Source organism: Telopea speciosissima, chromosome 9 (genome assembly GCF_018873765.1).
Source record: "Telopea speciosissima isolate NSW1024214 ecotype Mountain lineage chromosome 9, Tspe_v1, whole genome shotgun sequence".
NCBI lineage: Eukaryota > Viridiplantae > Streptophyta > Magnoliopsida > Proteales > Proteaceae > Telopea > Telopea speciosissima.
In genome coordinates this window covers 21,417,489-21,439,287 of record NC_057924.1, presented here as the reverse complement: position 1 = coordinate 21,439,287, position 21,799 = coordinate 21,417,489, and the positions used below count along the sequence as shown (strand labels likewise).

General features: G+C 38.7%; 1 protein-coding gene across 3 annotated transcripts; it reads right to left on the bottom strand.

The window, feature by feature from the left end:
* Positions 1 to 5,212: 5,212 nt before the first annotated feature.
* LOC122638577 (probable inactive dual specificity protein phosphatase-like At4g18593) lies at positions 5,213 to 20,204 on the bottom strand. 3 transcript variants are annotated; one of them, XM_043831442.1, is made up of 4 exons: positions 16,733 to 16,737; positions 8,210 to 8,219; positions 5,555 to 5,812; positions 5,213 to 5,461 (listed from the first exon to the last, which is right to left on the bottom strand). In XM_043831442.1, exons 3-4 carry the CDS (start codon positions 5,781 to 5,783, stop codon positions 5,307 to 5,309), a joined length of 384 nt encoding a protein of 127 aa, XP_043687377.1. In that variant the 5' UTR covers positions 5,784 to 5,812; positions 8,210 to 8,219; positions 16,733 to 16,737; the 3' UTR covers positions 5,213 to 5,306. The 3 variants fall into 3 exon arrangements, with proteins under 3 accessions (XP_043687377.1, XP_043687376.1, XP_043687375.1); XM_043831441.1 differs by lacking the exons at positions 8,210 to 8,219; positions 16,733 to 16,737 and adding an exon at positions 20,140 to 20,204 and having other exon boundaries at positions 5,555 to 5,810; XM_043831440.1 differs by lacking the exons at positions 8,210 to 8,219; positions 16,733 to 16,737 and adding an exon at positions 6,166 to 6,310 and having other exon boundaries at positions 5,555 to 5,810.
* Between the last annotated feature and the right edge of the window lie 1,595 nt (positions 20,205 to 21,799).

Here is a 21,799-nt window from a genome sequence, read left to right as displayed (position 1 = left end):
CAATTTGGGAAAGTTCCAGAAGAATTCCAGAAATTCTTGGTCCACACGCTCTTCACTACCTAAAACACTCAAAAACAGTGAGGTTATTTAATTACCCAATGGCTGAGATTAGACAACCAACAGTGATCTAGAACCATCATAGGTCAAGAATAACTCAAATAAGAGCAGTTCAGTTAGAAGTAATCTAATGGGGTCCAAAGCCAGTCGAATGGACTAGGTATGGTAATTGGTAAGGGTGTCCGGCCAAATTGGAGGCCAATCCAACGGTTAGTTTTGGAATAATTGACAGGTAATAATTTACAAAGCGCTCCATGAGCCGAAGAACTATTGAAACTTCCTCTGAGTGTTCGACAGAAACATGTTCTTATTGCTAGGGTTGTAAGCGAATCGAATTTGGCTCGAATTCACTACGATCTGAATCTGAATTTGTTTACCGAATGACATGTTCAAAACTGATCCTATATCCGATGGAATTTTAAAAACTATTATCATAGCCGAACCCAGGAATTTATTGGATATCCGGATATTATCCGATCCGGTAAACTCTCCGATTAGTGAACGAATCTGACCTTACGATTATGAATTTCCAACTCCGATTACCGATTTTCGACTCTGATTTCCATTTTCATGGAAATAAATTGCTGCCCATTCTTAAAAAGGTGTCGTTTTGTTCTTTGAATTGGATTATCATTTATTAGACAGTGGAATAATGGATAGATTAAATCTGTGATCTTCAAATTAAACCCCAAAATGAAGCTTTTTATACCATTGCGATCTGAAAACTACACAATTCCATAGTAAATATTAAATACTCTTCATGAGGCCATATACTTATAGAACAGAGAGTATTCAAAAGTGCCACTAAAAACTTCCACGAGATGAACCCATTCACCCATTAAAATCAATTATGAAAAACTCTAAGTTTATCCCTTAACATAAGAAGGGTCAACCAACGAGGATATTCCATAAGGCAAGAGACACCATACAAATAGATACTAGATCAGGTCCAACAAATCCTTGAGCATGAGTTCAAAGTAAAGATTTAGCAAAATCTTGCTCAGAGACAGCATCATAGTATTTTGCAATTCTGAAGTGAACTACCAGAGATAAATGATTACACTAGTACCCTTGTAAATGAAGTTTCATATTTAAATACTCTGCAAGCTTGTCTTTAGTCTGTGCTTCAAACAAGGAAGCCCCATTGATAACAACTTCAATCAATGTGAAAATTGGAGACCATCTGCCTGCAATAGAAATATGACAAGTCTTAGCAAATGATTTTATCTACTTCGAGAATTGAGCCCGTTGATTCTTAGTATTGGCTTGACCTGAACCTCATTGAAGTAAAAAGAGCATGGACAACAAGAGGATTACAAATATCCATTATGGAAACTCATGGACAACAAGAGGATCACAAATATCTATCATAAAGAAAAATAGAAAAGAAGTAAACTCAGGTATCCACCATAGAAGATCATGGACAACAAATGAGACTCATGTATATATCCATCATAAGAGAGCATGTCTAACAAGTAATACCCAGGTATCCATCATAAGAGATCATAGACAGCAAGTGAAACTTAGGTATCCATCATAAGAGAGCATGTACAACAATTAAAACTTAGATATCCATCATAAGAGATCATGGACTGCAATTAAAACTTAGATATCCATCATAAGAGAACATGGACAACAAGTGAAACTCAGGTACCCATCATAAGAGAGCATGTACAACAATTAAAATTCAGATTTTCATTATAAGAGAACATGTACAGCAAGTGAAACTCAAGTATCCATTATAGGAGAACATGGTCAGGAAGTAAAATACAAATAGAATCAACCAAAACCTTGCATGTTAAGAGTCCTATTCTATTGGAATTTAAAGAACCAAAACAATGAACTGATGTTGCTGCCTACGTTTTTAACTATCTACTGTTCAGATCCGACAATGATTCTACCACCATGATGATTGTTTCATATATGCTAAACCATAGCCCAACATTTTAATGAGAAATTAAAGAATTAAACTTGTAATAAACATACAAAGGTCTGTCCAAGTCCCATAAAAAAAATGTAAGTTCTCTGTAGGCTACGCTAGAATTAAAAGAAATCAAGTTCTTAACCTCATTAATAAGAAACTAAACTTCTCAATAAAATTCTTTATCAAATTAAACCAAATCTGAAAAGGGAATATAATAGTTCATCAAAGGGAAATTTTTATAGCAAATTCAAATCGACTCGATCAATCATGCAAACTTAGATTTAAATTCAGATTAAAGGTAGAAGTATCAAAATAAAAGCACAAATCAGAAATGCGAAACTAAAATGAATCAGCAACATAAACACCAAACTAATGCCATATGTTGAAGTAATAACCCGGGAGAAGGACCAAAACCTTCGATCCAAGTTGTTCACAATCGACCAACGAAGTTGTCTTTGCAAAATCCTACGAGATCAGATACATGTGAAATGGGGGAGGGAAAGAGGTAAAGAAAGAGAGAGTGAGACATAACTACAGAGAAGAGCGACACAGTGGGGGACTGCTAGGTTCAATTCTTGCGACTTCTGAAGCAAATAGCAATGGAGTTTGTTTATTGAAGCAAATCAACAGCAACATTACAACAATGGACGCGCGCGAGAGAGAGAGAGATTAATGGAAACTATAGTCAGAAAAATTTCGTTCAAAGTTCAGACATATACAAAGGCTTCAAGAAAATGATATAATAGTCATAAAAGATGAGCTACCACCTCTGGGATTTCCCAAACATTTTTCCTCCCACTAAGAGCCTCCAATTTAGGCACCCGCGTGTCCTTGGATTTCAAAAGTTTGAGTTGTTCTTCAACCCTTTTCTTTTTCTCCAAACCTGCATGGTCTGATATCAATTTATAGTGTTTTCTTCCTTCAGAAGTATCTATCCAGATACCGTCATGTAAAATACCAATCGGTAATATACATGTATTAGCTCTACCTTTTCATTAGGGGTGTAAATGAATAGCCGAAATCTGTTTCCGTATCTGTGTCCGTATCTGTGTCTGTATCTGTTTGGCACTATCCGAATCCGTTCGAAAACTAAGTGAATGCGGATACGGATAGGCTATATAGCTATCCGAAAAGCTATATTTACATGTAAACGGGTAAAATATCTGATCCGTATCCGTGTCCATATCTGTTTAGCGCTATCCGAATCTGTCCAAAAGCTAATCGGATGCGGATGCGGATATAGCACTACCCGAGCCGAATCCGATCTGTTTACATCCCTACTTTCCATCCTAGAAACCTCACCAAATTACTAGTAGTCCCGTCATTAAAAGCTCCAAAATAAAAATAAAAAAGATGAAAAATAAGGGGAAGGTGTTGGCGTTTAACCTCCTCATGGATCTAGACCAAATCAACAACAATGAAGAAGAAATGGACTTGGAGACGGAACAGAAGTGCAAAAATGAAGAAGAAAAGTTAGAATGGGAGACTTCGTTGTGGGTTTGGGTTAGGACTTAGGGTTTGGAAAAGGCATATCATTAAAAACTCCTTATAAACTAATTTACAATTGGATATTAAATTAATCGGATATTATTTGGTCCGAAATGAAAATATCCGAATCTGAATCCGATTATCTTTCGAATGGACGCAGATATTATTCGGAAACCAAAATTCCAGATTCGAAAACCCCTAAATGGATTCGAACACGGATTGGGTAGGGATTTTCGACTATCCATTTACAACACTACCTATTACTATAGAGAAGGTTAAAGGCTCCTATGGCTAGTGGCAATGGCTCACTTCGCCCAATTTCTGCCCTCGACACCTAGAGAATGCTATCATGGCCTCTGTTAGCAAAAGCGCGTTTAAAACGGACTCATTTTTTATCATTTTAAACATGTTTTGTCGTATGTTCTCCAAACATATGAGAAAAAAGGGCAAACGGTAAGCATTCTTAGTTTAAACACGTTCCCGATTTTTTGGTGTCTTTGAAGACCTTGGACTTGTTGAACAATGGTTTATTTAACTGACCATATCTCTTTCACTCAAACTCTGATCGAATTGATTCTTTCACCAATATAAAGATGACTAGTAGGGCTACATTTCTCATGATATCACCTTCAACTCAAGGTCAATGCATGAACACCGAAATTAAAAATATGTATTTTAAATAAAAATTCTTCAATTTATATGAAAATAGTGCCTTTTTTTTATTTCATTTTATTGAAATATAAATGTTGAAAACCCATATAGTCCATTTTCCCTTTTTTACCATTCTTTGTATTTTTGGCTGTTTTATTTGACTGCCCGTTTGCAATTTTTTACCACTTAAAACCCATACCATAAAGCTCCATTTTTTTGCTAACTATGATCATGGCAGCCGTTGAAGCCAATCCAAAGATAAAGTTTAATGATAGACTCCCTCCTAAGGAGGAGATTGAAGGACAACCTATTGATGTTGGTGATGAAGACAATAAGCCGATTCATGTCTTATGTTTGGTTCCATCAATAGAGACGACAATGGTGGAGGGTCTAAGCTAGGGCTGTAAACGGATCTGATTCGGCTCGTATAGGGCTATATCCGCATCTGCATCCGATTAGCTATCGGAGGGATTCGGATGGTACTAAACGGATACGAACACGGATACGGATCGAATATTTTATCCGTTTATATATAAATATAGCTTTTCGGATAGCTATAACCTATCCATATCCGCATCCGTTTAACTTTCGGACGGATTCGGATAGTGCTAAACGGATACGGACACGGATACGGAAACAGATTTCGGCTATTCATTTACACCCCTAGTCTAAGGAGTCTACTACAACGGAAGCAGAGACAGAGGATGAAGAAGTCCACACCACCATCACAGAAGACCACTTAGGTACAAGAAATCGTTAGAACAATCAATCAAAAGTGGAACCCGTGGATTAATCAAAATCTGTTTCATGGACTGGGCTTTCTGCTGATGTCCTTCTCTTCCCTTGTGATGAGATCCGCATCAGAGCATCTGGAAAAGTTCGATGGAGTCTTCCCAAAGAACCACTAAAACAACTTAGTTTTCAGATCACTAGCACCAGTTCATTCACATAAACAGGTAACTTTTATCATGAAACGGAGAGCTGCTTTTGCAACCTACACAGAGGATGCCAGCTAAAACTTTACAGTTGACACATCCTCGTGTAACTTGTGCTCAAGCAAATGACAATTTTGAAACCATTTGATAACCAAGCATAATAGGCTATTGGCAGTAAGCACATGTTCACTGGTTTTTGCATGGAAGTTTAGTAAATTGCTTTGCTACCACACGTGATCATTGGCAGAAATTCATGTACGGCATTCATCTATCCGGCTTTTATGTAACTGAAATGCTGGAGTCACCCAAGCCCCACAGCTGCACTGCATCCCAGCCCAGTTGAAGGAGCCCAAACGTGCATTGCAACCCAAACACTGCAGCTTGTTTTCCACATTACCTTCTTCAACTGCAAAGGTCAAGATCAAGAGTTCAGTAAGATTACAGAGGAAATGTACATCATTTATAAACAGAAATAGATTGCTGAAGACTGGAATATGACCAGTTTGCATCCACTTCATGGGCTCTACAAATATGGATGAACACTCGGGTGGTTCCTTGTCCCTTTCCCCGGGGTCACCAGATCTCTTTTTCCATTTAAAGCATATCTCACCCTCTCCACGTTCGTGAATAACCACATTCTCCTGTGCAGCAACAATTCTTCGACATTTTTTACAGCGGAATATGAGTTTTGGATCAGTTACCAGATCTGAGCTATTAGCTGCTGCCATTGTATGTATTATATAACTCTCTTTGCTCTGTACAAGACCAAAAGAAATGGAAAGAAAAAAAATAGGCGGCTTAGGGTTATCAGTTGACTATATGTTTTATAATCCAGAAAAGATGTCATTAATATCCACCTTAACCTCCATAAATCATTTTCGGGGGACAAAAATCCATATGCAAAGAAAAGTACTAAAATTTCCCTAATTTTAACTAAAAAAAAAAATGGAAATTTGCTTAGCAAAAAATAGAACTATAACTGTTGAAGAAAAAACAGGCAATCACATCAACTAAGCTGGGCATTATCCGAAATATTTCGGATCAGCTAAACAAATAATATCTTCTATCAAATTATGAACCATCTAGTTTTCTCTCACTACCTCAACCGACCTCCTTTTTGGCCTTCCACTTGTTCTCAACAGTCATGAATTTGCACATTGCACCCAACTGCAATTTCGTTACAGTTCAGTAATTGCTCTTTGTTGCACATAACACCATCTCACTGAACTATCCCTCATCTTGTCACCATCTGGGTTGCTTCTAATTTCCCACCACTGTCCTCATTCTCATATGAAACAAGGTATTCCAAGGTTCAAGAATACAAGATCAGGGATGGGATTCGTTCCGGCCGATTCCAATCCAGCAACTTATTCTGATTCGGGGTGGATCAGCATTGGCCAGGATCGGCCTGGAATTAGCCGGAATCTGTTGAACCCTAGAAATGGAAATGGGAAGAAGCAAAGATTTCACAAAATCTGGGTTTTTTATTCAATAAACTTGGGATTTTTTCAGAGGTAAGTTCAATTGATTTTCTGCTATTTTACTGATTAAAAGGGGGATTAAATGGCAAGAAATTTAAACATGACTCAGCACCAATTCAAAAAGGGGTTTAAAATTTGGCCAAAGTCAATCCCGATTTGTATTGGGCGATTCTCCCAATATGATTCTGATTCCTCACACCTTGAGGTATATGGATACGTAAGGTATTCAGTATGTAAGTATACTTCCTTTTGAGATGTGCTATCATGATTCTTATATTCTATTATTCTCTTACCTGCATGGAAGGAACTATAATATATCAATGTGACTCTATATAAAAGTCACAAAACGCACTAAGAGTCCGAATGGAAATGAGGCTTTAGATGAATTTCGGTTAAGGCTATTGCCTAATCCTCGACAGTTTTGGCTCTAACCCATTTTATCCTTTCTCTGATGCTTGTGGATAGGCATTATGCACAAGGTAAAGAAAAGAAAGCCCAAGTGGAATCGAGGATCAGAACCTCATGAAAAATGTAGGGAACCTGGAAATGGTTAGCTCATATTGGATAATAATTTAGTAAGGAGGAATGAATGCCACCAATTTAGTGAAAAGACAAAGAGATACTATAAAGAGCATCTTAGTGCACAAGGCTCCTACTACTGCAGGGTCTGGAAGGGACAAATGTATGCAGCCTTACCCCCTGCTTCGCAGGAGAGGCTGTTTCCAAGTTTTGAACCTGCAACCAACAGGTTGCAATAGCGTAACTTAACCATTGCGCTAAGGCTCGCCCACTTCGCAGGAGAGGGTGTCTTATAACAAAGAGATGCTATAAGACTAAAAATTGAAGTCATTAACACATGAAAGATGGGGAACTGTGGTGGTTAACAAATATGGCTGTAGTTGGAGGGTTCTCTCATATTACAACAGTAAGTTGATGCCAAAAAGATGGTTCAAAGAGAGAAATAAAGTGCAAAGCACAGTGATGCAGGGATTTATGGAATATACTACTTCTATAACCTTCTCTTTAGAGTGATAAATTCTGAAAAAGAAGATGTAATAAAGACATGAGGTTACATGCATAGAAAGAGGCAAACTCAACATAATTGTTGTGGAATTTGACTACTAAAAGATACAAAAATGTCTGGAGTATGGGATGACTAATGACTGTACGGTGGAGGGGGTTTTTTTTTTCCCCTAATAATGAATCTCTATCTCGAAGAAAAAAGGAGTCTGTTTCACAACTCTGTAACATCAAAAGCTCCCTAGCGAGAGAGGGGAAGAGGAACCTTCCAACAGTCTTTGCTAAGATACCATCTCTCATTGATATTTGCTTCAAAATTCAGTTTGACTAAAGCAGTTAGCCTTCTTCCTGAGGAACATAATATTACATTTCTTAGTTTTCAGTAATTGTATGCTGAAGAACTATTACCACCACCCCAAGGAGGTAGCTCAGTTGGCAAGGACCACCTCACAATTAAGAGGTTATGAGTTTGACTCTCATTGGGGCCTACCTATCCCCAAAAAAAAAAAAAAACTAATATCACCTATATGGCAGTAGACTCGGTCACCCAAAACAACTGCCAAGAGGATAATATATGAAGAACCATTAAAATCTTTTGCAAACAAATGACTCCAGCAACTAAGGTCGCAGGTGCCCAATATTCCATGCATAATTGTAGTAATTCTTCTTCCTACTCTACCATGATCCCTAATATCAAGTTATCTCCAGAGTTATCTTCCAAATAATCTATACTACCGTGATTTCAACCAAAATTTCCATCTCTTAACTTGAAAACCAGGCATAACAATCATAGTTGTCACGGCGTCACGGTGATCCAAGTCGGTGGAGGGGTGTCATGTCGATATATTGACATGTCGCCCACCATGGCGTTGCCATGGTGAGCATGTTGATCATGTTTTATTTTTTATTTTCTCTATTTTTAATGTCATTTAGTATGCTATAATATATGTCCTATAACATCAAAAATCAACATGAAAGTGTACTACACTACTACTAATATACTATGGTTTAATTCATGAAAGTGTAATATCCATTAGTGTATATGAAAGTATGAAAATATAGTTTAGCCTATCAAATAATTGAAAGCAATAGTAAAAATCAAATGATAGGCTAAGTGGCTAACTCTTTCAAGCTTGATAGCAATAGTCTTTTTCGTGTGTATGATTTGGAGCAAAGCAACCTGAACAAAGTAATAGGTATATATTAATATATATGAATTTGATGAAAGAGGAGAGGAAATTCTGTATTCAAAAGCAAAAAAAATAATTTAAGATAGATAACTGAATATAGTATAATAGTAATCAAAGATCAAAATTTAAAGTCAAGTAATCAACCAAAATACCAAATATAGATAACCTTAAGTCCTTAACTAATCTTCAAACTTCAAAGTTTAAACAATCCACAATATCCAAAAGGTCCAAAACTAATTAATTATCATATTCATCTAAAAGATCTCGCATTTGGCAGATTTTCTTGTCGTGGCTCTTCGACACCATCATAGTCATCTACGACATTCTCGTCGTCATTCACATCATCTTCCTCTTCTTCCTCGCTTCATCCGGTTCGAGTCATCCCGAACATTAGCCATCCTTGAGCTACCTCTCCTCTACCATGTCCACGGTGTGAATATGTCACATTGACTCTAGAGGTTGATGCTTCAGTTCTCCTTGGTCGGATGGGGGCTTCAATCGATGCCCCCATTGCTCTACCAACATCGTCCCCACGTGAGATCATCATTGGGATGGACTAAATCTTCCACTGGCCGGGTAACCATCCACTCACTAGACCAATCCAGCTCATCAAGAATTAGTGGATCATATTTTTGTTTTTGCCTTCCACCACGCCTTTGTTGAAACCTTTCTTGGAGGCGGCTATTGTATTGAACATAGACTAGATCATTCAAACGAGACTGTTCAGCTTATTCCTCTTCTTGGTATGAATCTGAATTCATAAACAAGAGAGAACAAAAAGTCATTTTTCAATAAAAGACATAACAAAAGTGAAAAAAAAGTCTAAAAATAAATTAAATGTAAATGTAATCATGTAAGTTAATACTTACAAACTCAAATGTGCTCCAGTTGCGCTCGCAACTAGAAGAAGAGCAACAGAGGCCTAATATGCGCCGTGCAAGCTTTGAAAGCTTAAAAGCACGACCTCCATTTGTACTCCACCAAGTAACTATAAAAATATAATAAAAAAACTGAATTAATAGTAATACATCATACACATAGTAGCATACAAAGTAGGTACAAACTAAAAATACTAAGTTACTTACTAGGATTTATGGTTGTCCGTTGTCTAATCGCCATATCCCTCCCAAAAGAACCCTTTGAAAATCTATAATCATCAATTTGCAAAGTTATCTTGTCTTGTATAGCGTGGTCATCCACCACCTGGTCGTGACATCAATCAATGAGATGTGTAGATTGGCAATCGGTTCGCCATCTTCACTTTCCTTGAACATGAAAAATTTTCCGGATTAAGAAATAGTGCGGCTCCATACAATGGACGCTCCATCCGACACTCCCAACGCCCGTCAATGATATTTATAATTTTCTTCCACACCATTCTTTATGTGCTAAATGTTCACGGATTTTTGCCTCTTCCATAGCAACATAAACCTCACCATAGCGGGCCTCTCATCACCATCAACAATCCTCAAAACAACAATAAGTGACGCCGATGCTCTAATAAAATCTTCCACAGTTCCAAAATGGTACAAAGAAACACCGTTTCTTCCACTTTCTTTCGAGCCTCTGTCTTTGACAAATTGGAACCCTTCCACTCATCGAAATAAACAAATGCTTCAATGCATCCTTATGCTTAACCAAACTCGACATGTCAAACAAGCAGTTGCAAATCTAGTAACTGCAGCTCTCACAAGATCCTTTTGTCCAGCTTCTTTTCCTCATTGCATCAAGAAGACGTGTGTGCTCGAGATGAAGGTGGTTATTTTTTTGCCTTACCTATCACATTCTTAAAGTCTTTCGGACCACCTATATCCTCCAACATCGGTCTAAACAATGGGCTGCACAAGGAGTCCAAGATAGCTTTCTTCTCTTTTCCATAAGCATTTTACCAGCCAACTTATAGTTTGAAGCATTGTCATACAACTTGAATGACATAATCCTCACGAATCTCATCAATTTTGCTATCAAGCAATTCAAATAGCATTTGTGCACTTTGAACCATACCGATGCATCAACAGATCCCATGAAATAAGTCTCCTCCGGACGCTTAACGAGAAAATTAATTAAGTGCCTTCCCGCTTATCTTCCATCCATCGACATAAGAATGCACCCATATTGCTTCCAATACTCTTCATATTTTTCTTCATCTCTGCAGCTTTCATTCACGATTTCTTAACAATGGTACTCTCACTTGATGATATGAAGGTGGAATATATCCGAACCATATTGTGCAATAGACTCGCACATCACCTCAAAGGTCCTTGCCTTAATAGCATTGAATGGGATACCTTGCGATACATCCACTTAGCAATGTGATAATCAACTCGGCTTTTTGTTCTGGTGTCCTAAAACGGTTCTCCATAGTAGTCCGAGTAGAACTACTATTATGCCTCTCATTGACTACTTGCTCAGAGTCCGTCTAACATGAGCATCCATGGGACCCCTTACTTGAGGCGAGTAACCTTTCTTTTCTTAGCAATTGTCCTCGAGCTAGGAGCCACCCTAGCACGTAGGAGTCCGGGATTGTGCTTCTAGTGTATCTTCGATTGTATTTGCCCTCCAACTTCTACAAAGATCATCATCACCATCATCATCATCCAATACTTCGTAATTTGTTTCTTCTTTTTTTATTTAGAGCTTCCCTCATCACTTGAGAAATAGAATCATTCGCCTTGGTACACTTAATAACATCTCCATATCCACCCACCAAATGTTGCTTCAATCATTTAATTCCACAACTCATTTCTTTGCCACAAAGGGTGCATTTAACAACATTCTTGTTTGTTAGATCCGCCAATACCCATACTTCCACCCAGGGTCATTTGATTTGGCCTTTCTTGCTGGTCTTTGCTTGATCATATCCTGGAGTAGCTCCAAGATTTACAATATTTTCACCCCCACTACTAATTGGTGTAGAACCATCCATTAGTTGAGTGAAAGACACTAGTAGACTACAAAAGGTAACAAAACAAAAAAAACAATTAAACTGGTTTTAGCATATTAACATTAAGTGAACTAGGATGGAAAACGTAAAACACAAAATCCAAGTACTGGTTTTAGCGATTAACATTAATGGATGGAGGGAAAAAAACTGAAATTATGGAGTTGAATATGTGCTTGTCATTGCTGTTGTGTGTGTGACACTTTGAGTCTGTGGATCGAGACTGTGAGTGAAATCGTGAATAGTGATGGACTACGGTGTAATAACTATTAAATCCCTCCCCCTTGTCTCTCGACTCTCTCCCTGTCTCTGTGTGTGTAAGTGTAACTGTGTATGTGTGGGCCTGGTCGTGTGCCTGTGTGCAAGGTAAGAAGAAGAAAAATCAAAAACAAACACCTTCTCTGTGGATCAGTGCAACCCGCAATCGCAAGGCAAGAAAAAGGAAAAAAACAAAATGCGAGATAGTTCAGCTGTAATAAATCCCCTCCCCCCTTCTGTCTCTCGACTCTCTCCCTGTAATGTAGTCCTAGGTAGGAGTAATCCCACTAGGAACCAGGGTAATAGGATCTCTTAACAAGGTGGCCGATTGGGACGACTTAGGCTAATTAGGGCAAAATTAGGGTTATGGTTAGGGTTTCGACTTAGGGTTTTATTTGGTAATGATGTGCAGAATTTTATGAGTCTAATGGTATAAGTTGGATCAAATTTGGTTGAGGTTGGAATTCTAGGGTTTTGGGTAGGATGCCTTATGAAAATGGACTGTTGTAAGATCTAGGGTTTAGGGACAGATTTTAGGAAAGAGGTTTATAGGGTATTAATGGGCAGGTCTAGGGTGTTATTTTGGTATAAAGAAGTTAGGGTTTGGATGAGTTACAAAATTCTGCAATTTAGGGCAGAATTGGATTTAGGGTTTTAGGGTTCTAATGGATCTATGGATTAATGGAAGGGGTGATAATAGGAGTAGATGGAGCTTAGGTTAGAGGATTAGAAGAAGGTTAAATGCTGAATTAATAAACTACTTACTTGAAAGATTAAATCTTCAATGGTAGCACTTTGAAGAACTAGAAGAAGGACCTCCGATCTACAAGATGCAAGGAGTCGATCGAGTCCACCAATCCCTTCACCTTGATATTACCCACAAGGTAGCCTTGATATTACTCACAAGGTTCACTCAACAGAGCAGAGCAAAGACTATGGCAACAAACAAAAGCTTTTCATTAATCAAATTCGTGTACAATGCTGGCCTCCCTTACAAACTTATATAGAAGACTCAAAAATAGACTTAGACACTAAAAAGGAATGGCCTAACCTTATCCCTAACCTATTAGGCAACTTAAACTGACTAGGAAACTCAAATAGACTCAAAATAAAGTCCTAATGACTTAAAACAACTTAAACTACTTAAAATAAAGAAGATTCCCTAGTAGCCAATAGGATATAAGAACCTCTTAGCCAATAGGATCACTTCACTTAAATTACACCAATTGAACCAATTGGATGCAACCAATTTAAACCGGTTCAATTAAAAACACAAAATAAAAACTAAGTATTGGGCTAATCCCGTATGCAACCTATATACCCCTATTTCGGGCCCACTAAAGTGGCCTAATACATAGAAAACCCTTGGGAACAAAGGCCCAACATATATATATCCCAACCCTACACTTATTCCCAATGAAACAAGCCCTATTTAATGATGAATCTGCATCACCCTGTCTCTGTGTGTGACACTCTGTGTATGTGTGCAGTGCGGGCAAGAAGAAGAAAAAAAATGCAAGGCAAGAAGTCCCAAGGTCTCGCAATCGTAAGCAAGCTAGTTGCAAGCAAGAAGAAGAAAAAGAAAAAAAAAAAACCGAGAGGACTATGGTTACAAGACTGATCGGAATAAATCCCTCCCCCTCTCTCTCGACTATGTTCCTATCTCTGTGACTATACAAGCAAAGAAGAAAAAGAAAAAAAAAAAAACCGAGAGGGCTATGGTTACAAGACGATCGGAATAAATCCCTCCCCTCTCGTCCTCTCGACTATGTCCCCTGTCTTCGTGGATCTACAAGCAAAGAAGAAAAAGAAAAAGAAAATAAAAACCGAGAGGAGTTGAGGACTACTAACTTAAATAAATCCCCTCCCCTCTGTCTCTCGACTCTCTCCCCCACTGTGTGTGTAAATGTGGCTGTGCAAGGCAAGAGAAAAATAAAAATAAAAACGATACTACTGGCGTGAATCACTACCGGAGGCCGGGAGGAGAAGAATCAAGAAGAAGAAGTTAAGAAGAAGAAGAAGAGGTCTCGCTGGGAGGAGGAAGCAAGGCAAGAGAAAAAAAAAAAAAAAACGATACTACGGGTAATCACTACCGGAGGCTGGGAGGAGAAGAATCAAGAAGAAGAAGTTAAGAAGAAGAAGACGAGGTCTGCCTGGGAGGAGGAAGAAGATCCAAATTAAAAAAAAAAAAAAAATTACTTACTTGGAGAGTTGGAGTCCTGGAGATTGCCGGAGAACTCGAGAAGTTCGAATCTGCGAACTTGTTCGAACTTCGAACTTGTTCGAAGGCTGCCGAGACTCGAGAGTTGCAGAAGCGAGGAAGTTACCGTTCGAGTCACGATCCCTCTCCTCTCGATTTTCCTTTTGCGATTTCTATTTCCCCATTAGGGTATAACCGTATAAGTTATTATGTTTAATATTTTTAAGTTTTATGATAATGTGTATTGCAGGTGTAACTTTTCAAGTTACACCTCCAATACACATTAACGAAAAAGCATCTAAGTTATTAAATCGTTTTAAAAAAATATATATATATAAACCTGACTTTTATACATTAAATGTTCAAATATCGGTCGACATACCCATATATCGTGGTATGGTGTCCATGGCGACGCCATGGAAGCCATATCGCTCGATATTTATACATATACCATGGCGGATCTCGATATGCCCTTTCCCCCAGCGCCAGGACGCCATGGCGGCGCCATGACAACTATGATAACAATAGCATTACCACTAAGTTTCCTTGCCAGATGAGGATGTAGCTTTGACAATCAAATAAATAAGGATGAAACTAAGGAATTACAAAGGAATACTATGAACAACATAAGGAATTACAAAGGGATACTGTTGGACAATATACAATAGCGAAATTTGAGAACAAAGGGCAAGGATTGACTTGAGAATAAATAAATCATCCAATCAAGACTGTTTAGGTCTTTGCAGGACAAGTTAGCTGATATTCTCTGAGACCATGAAGAGAATTTTTTAATCAAAGCTGTAACTAATGGCAACACTATTTTCGAAGTCATAATAATGGATAGAAATGATGTACAACATTGTTATTTGGAGATATGTCGCTACAAGATAAATATTGCCTACATGCTGGTTTGTACTTCTAATGTAGAGCTAGGTCAATGATGTCCGAACCTACAGTAAGATCATGGAACTGAAAAACAGTAGGCTTACAGATGATTCCAGCAATAGAACAACAACAATAAGACCAGTTCTGGTCTATCGGCGGCATGCAAAAATGGGCAGTTAAACAGAATTGAACAAGTTACAGATTTAGAAAGTAAAACTGCACAGATGGAACAGACCTTGCAGTCAAGTGTAGGGTAATAGGAATAGATGGACTCTTCAAATTTAGAGCCAATTCTGATGGCTAGATTGAAAGTTATGAGGGGGTCTCAAAATTAAAAGTAGGAGTCCAAATTAGCAACCATGGTCTGTAGCCAAAACCAGCCTTTGAATTAGGCTGAAACTAAAATCGAAGGAGGGTTCCAGGGATCTGCCAGACTTTGAACTTGAACCAAGAACCTGATGTGGAGTTCTGATGCCTGAAGCCTGATACAACAGACCACCCAACTACAGTAGCTGCAGGGTATGTACTGAAGTCTTCAGTCAGTACTACGATGGAGCAGTAAAGGATATTTTTCTAAGGCCAAGCAGCAACTTCCAACAATAGCAGGAGGGTTTGATTGCCTCTCAAATGATGGATATTCCACAGAACTATAAAATAAAAACTAAGAATAAAACAGAAAAAAGAGAAGGGGATAGATGGTTTGAGTCTCTCACTCGCACCTAGGCCTCTCACCTCATATAGGACTCTCCCACACCGCTTCACACAGTCATTGGTAAAAACAAGAATTCAAGCTTCATTAAATCATGGGGAGGACTCCAATGGTCCAGTACATATATAATGACAGTTGCTAAAACCAAAAAGGTAATATAACAAATTAGAAAGTCCCTTACAAGATAAGATTGGGATTTGAACACTAACTCCAAAACAGAAACTGGCTGAAAAAAAATAGAAACTCTACCTATAGACTCTACAACAACAACAACAACAACAACACACAGCCTTCTTCCAACTTAATGGGGTCAGCTACATGGATCCAAACAAACAAAATAGAGAAAAACATAGATATACTCTTAAAAAAAAAGGGAAGAAAAGATTGGAGAAGAGGGATGGGAAAAGAGATGAGAAAAGACAAAGGAAAAGGACAAATGGAGGATTGAAAATAAATAGACAGATGAAAGATAGTAAGAGGCAAAAGGCACAACCCAACACATCAGGATAATCTCAGCTAAATGGGGTCTGGGACATGGATCCTTGCCCTCCAATAGGCTCTGTCCGAGGTCATACTTGGGACCAGACCTAGACTATGCATGTCCTTCCTCACCACTTCTCCTAGGTCATTTTAGGCCTGCCCCTAGCTCTTTTAGCTCCTTCAATCGGAATCATATCACCCCTCCTTACTGGGGCTTCCCTAGGTCTCCGGTGAATGTGACCACTCCACCTTAAACGACTCTCTCAGAGCTTGCCATTGATCGGGGCAACTCCCAAGTCCACTCTTATATGTTCATTCCGTATTTTATCCTTCCTTGTTTTTCCACACATCCAACGTAACATCCTCATCTCTGCTACACAAAGCTTATCAATATGACACTTCTTAATTGCCCAACATTCTGCCCATACATCATGGTCGGGCGAACAGCAGTCCTATAGAACTTTCCTTTAAGTTTTAGAGGAATACGTCGGTCACACAGCATTCCGGACGCACCTCTCCACTTCGTCCAACCCACTTTAATTCTCTGTGAAACATCATCCTCTATGTCACCTTCTTTATTTATGATTGATCCCAAGTATCTAAAATAGTCACTTTGTGGTATCTCTCTTTCCCCAATTCGCACCATATCAGTATCCATTAAGGTGTGACTACAATTACACATTATATACTCCGTCTTCGTTCTACTAAACTTAAAACCTCTTGCTTCCAAGGTTGACCTCCAAAGCTCTAGCTTAGAGTTAATCATTTCTTTTGTCTCATTCACCATAACAACATCATCAGCAAAGAGCATACACCATGGGACCTGATGTAATCCAATCGTAATTGGGAATTCCTTGCCCTGACCTCCCATAGATCTCACTCTAGTCACCACACCCTCGTACATATCTTTAATGACATCCACATATTTACTTGACACCCCCTTCTTTACTAGGACATTTTGGATTATATCTCTAGGGACTCGGTCATAGGCTTTTTCCAGTTCAATGAACACCATATGGAGATCCTTCTTGCTATCTCTATATCTTTCCATAAGCCTCCTCAATAAGTAGATATAATCTAAAATGTCCTAATAAATATTAACTCAATAATAGTACAAGAAAATAGAAACTTCTGAAATAGAATCTAATATATAATATCCTAATAATTATTAGAAGCATCTCATCCAAGCCATCTGTAGATATGGGTCCCACACCATTGTTCACATGAACAGTGCTTTGGTCCTTTTCTACTTCTTCATGCTTCGATCTACATCAACTCTCTCCCACTTAGAAGAAACTCGACCTCAAGTTTAATAGAATTTAGGGATAAGCTTGATGTGGTGCATGTCTAGTTTCAGACCGAAACAGTATTCTGGCCACTCACAAACATAGGGAATGAAATCTTTGAGACGTCGTTCTTTCTCGACGATAAACTTAGATGGGATCATAAACTCGATATGATCAATATCTAAGTCAATATCAACCGTGGATGTCATATCCTTGGAGTCCTCAACTTCGGGAGCCTTCTCATTGAAGAATTGAGGCACAAACTCTACCTCTTCAAGAAAAACATCATGAATGTTGCCAATTTCTCATAGGGTGTTCTCAACATCTACCTTATCTTCCACTATTTTAGCTTTCTTTGCTCTGAGTGTTTCAATGTAAACCTCTTCAGTGGAATCTTCTAGTTGTTGATCTTTTGTTTTTGAAGCTTCAAGTACAGTCTCTTCTTTATCATGATCCTTCACTATGATCACTTCAGCTTTCTCTTCAACTTCAGATTCCTTTTCTTTGACTGTTTCTCTCTAAATTTCCTCTGGCAATGTCAATTAGAGTTCAGCCTTTAACTTAAAATTGTTGGTGTTAGACTCCCATCACTCTTCGACTAGCGAACTGAACGTTATAGATGGTTGCGTCAAGTTCTCTTCAAATTTAAATGCCGTTGATGGTAATCTTGTCGTAGGAAGAGCTTTTTTTGGATATGTTCAAGTAAGTACTTGTTCTTCAACTCGTTCTTCATTTCCTCCCAAGTCCCAAGCTCATGTCTTCTAACTCTGAGCATCTCTTCATGGAATCTCCACCATTATTTAGTACAATCAGTAAATCGCAAGTAAACAAATCTAAACTTCAGCTCTTGTGTCAAGTTGTACAAGTTAAAATATCCCTCCAAATGATCTAACCAATCAAGGAACAGGTATGAGTTCGTCTGTCCAGCAAAGTAAGGAACCTCTGGTTTCATCTTCTTTGTAGTAATAATCTTTGACACAAAAATAATGTAGGGCTAGGTCAAAGATGTCCTAACCTACAGTACGATCATGGAACTAACAGTAGGCTTAACAGATGATTCCAGCAACAGAACAACAAGAATAAGACCAGTTCTGGTCTATCGACAGCAAGGAAAGCAGGTTAATAACCAGAATTTAACAAATTACAGATTTAGAAAGTAAAACTCCACATGGAACAGACCTTCCAGTCGAATGTAGGGTAATAGGAATAGATGAACTCTTCAAATTTACAGTCAATTCTGAAGGCTAGATTGAAAGTTATGTGGGGCTCTCAAAATTAGAAGGTAGGAGCCCAAATAAGCAACTATGGTCTGTAGCCAAAACCACCCTTTGGATTAGGCTGAAACTAAAATTGAAGGAGGGTTCCAAGGAAGGTATTACTCTGGCAGATTTTGGACTTGAAGCAAGAACCTGATCTGGAGTTCTGATGCCTGAAGTCTGCTACAATAGACCACCAATTACAGTAACTGCAGTAGTCAATAAAACAGAAAATAGAGAAGGAGGTATGTTCTGAAGTCGTTAGTCAGTACTTCGATGGAGCAGTACAGGATAGTTTTCTAAGGCCAATCAGCAACTTCCAACAGTAGCAGAAGGGTTCGATTGCCTCTCAGATGATGGATATTCTACAGAACTAAAACAAAACATAGAGAAGAAGGAGAAGAAGGGGATAGATGGTTTGAGTCTCTCACTCACACCTAGGCCTCTCACCTCAAGGTCTCTTACCTCATATAGGACTCTCTCTCCTACACTGTTTCACACAGTCATTGGTAAAACCAGAATTCAAGCTTCATTAAATTGTGGGGACGACTCCAATGATCTATTACATATATAATGAAAGTTGCTAAAACCAAAATGGAAATCAAACAATAAGAAAGTCCCGTACAAGACAATATTGGGACTTGTACACTGTAACTCCAAAATAGGAACTTGCTGAAAAAAATAGAAAGTCTAATTATAGACTCTATTAATTCAATCACAGTACAAGAAAATAGAAACTAATTTATAATATCCTAACAACTATTAGCAGCATCTCATCCAATATGGGATACTATTATACGTGGATACTATCGCAGTGCCATGCATTGCAGCTAAACGACCTTTCTAAATTGAATATTTCCATGACTTGACACTTTGTCCTTTCATATAAGCTACTTACATTAAGTAATTCAATGATCAAAGGACAACCAAATCCCATTTGGAGGAGTACATTTTGTCACTTTTTTCTACAACTACCAGCTCACTTGTATCATACAATCTAGATCAATAACTGCAGTAGGCTTTATGTATTAACATTTCAATTTTCTGCTTTTGCATCCAACTTAAATCAGTAGATATAGAATCGATTCCAATCTCAAGGACATATTGATGCGTTTATAGCAACAGTGGAGCACCAATATCTTTAAACCCTAAATGTCAAGATATGTTGTTATAATGTAATTTCTTATTGAAGTCATCAACTGCCCATATCTGTTATCAGAAAAAATGGTGGATTTTTCTAACAAATTTAAGAACACATGAACGACGTTCTATTTCAGGAAAACTAAGGTTTTCAGGCATAAAAATACGGCCCTAAAGAACAATTTGACATGAGCATGTCGCATAACAATCAGAGATTAGAGAAGCGAAAGTTTTGTACCTTATAGTATGCTCTTTCTGCATTTCCTGCGTAGAAGTATTTGCTTTTTCTACTTCGTTCTGTTCGTCCAACTCGCTCGCCAAGGGTTTATGGTTCCTGGCTTCCTTCTCGTTCTCCCTCAAAGGTCGATTCTCAGTACGGACACGTGGCTGTGGGTACATAGACCGGAGGCCCACGGGAGAGCTCTCTGCTTCAAGTCTCACCTGCTGGTTATGCCAATCCAACCGTAATCAGGAGTTGGCGAGTCCACTCGCTGGGTCAACCTAATAATTTTTGGGCAAGAGATCTCGGACCTTGATCCTCTACTGCTGAGCTGCCCGGCAGGACCCTACTGCCAAGACATAGCAAGGCGATAAATTACCACCTTACCCCTGCCCGAATGCCTTGCCCAAATGGGGGTAAGGCGATCATTTATCACCTTGCTGTGTCTTTACAGTAGAGTCATGCCAGGCAGCTCGACAATAGAGGATCCAAATTGAGAGATCTCTACACACCTGCACTAGTACAAGTGCCAATGAGCCAATAACATCATCCTCATCCTACATGACCCAAAAAAAGAATTCATTGAGGGAAAAATTCATGATTTTAATGATTTATAGGTTTTGATGCTTACAAATTATTTGTGAATGAAAAAGCTATTTGCTCTTCCAAGTATTGTCATGAGTAACCAAGTTTCAATCATTGAGAAATGCATCTTTGAGTCCAAGCATCAAAGTGGAGACATCAAGCTATTTTCAAGAGGATTTTATCATGGAGTGCTGGAGAACAATGTTGTGTCAAGAAATCGTCCGGTGATCCCTTCGAGTGTCGTAACCTGCAAAAGGACCTGGGTGACAAAGGAGAACCGGTGTGGTTCCGACTTAGGACTCTCCGATACCTAAGTTAGATCTCTCTGAGCAAACAGATAAATAGTTAGAATTCAAGATGGGTTGATGGGGTAGAATACCTTTGTATTTATAGTAGAGTGTGGCGGTGTGGAGAGTCCCAGTTGATGACGAGTAACCCTCGTAGTAGATAGATGTTCCTAGGTAGTAGGATTCTTCTCTTGGTTGGTTGCTCTCCTACGGGAGATAGAGTCCTGGTAGGGTGGATGTTCCTAGTAGATAGACATTTTATACGTCTTAGTGTGTTAGATAAGATCCTTGGTGCTTGAGTACATCTGGAACTATGTTGTTGGTAGGCGGTACCCTGTACCCATGAGATGATGTATATCTTGTTGTTGGCGGTAGTAGCCTGCGTGTAGTACCTGGACTTGGTCATTGATGGTAGTTACCCGTAGTACCTGGACTTTGTCCTTGATGGTAGTAGCCCGTAGTACCTGAACTTGGTCCTTGATGGTAGTTGCCCATAGTACCTGGACTTGGTCCTTGGGCTTCCTTGTTGGTCCTTAATTTGTCTTCCGGGCTAATCAAGTGAGATGTAAAGTGGCCTGGCTTGGGATGGCCTTCCCACTTGGGCCAGGACATGTGGCGGCTCACGATTGGCCGGTGTAATTTTGAGTTTATCACTTGCCCCCCACTCTTTTGGTACAGAGTATTCAAGAGAGTAGTTTTCCTATTTTTGTGTCAGTAAGGTGCTTGTTGTAAATAAGCCTTCTCCTTCCTTGGTCACTAGTCTCTTGGTCACATTCGCTCGGCTCTATCCCGATCACTCGGCCTCG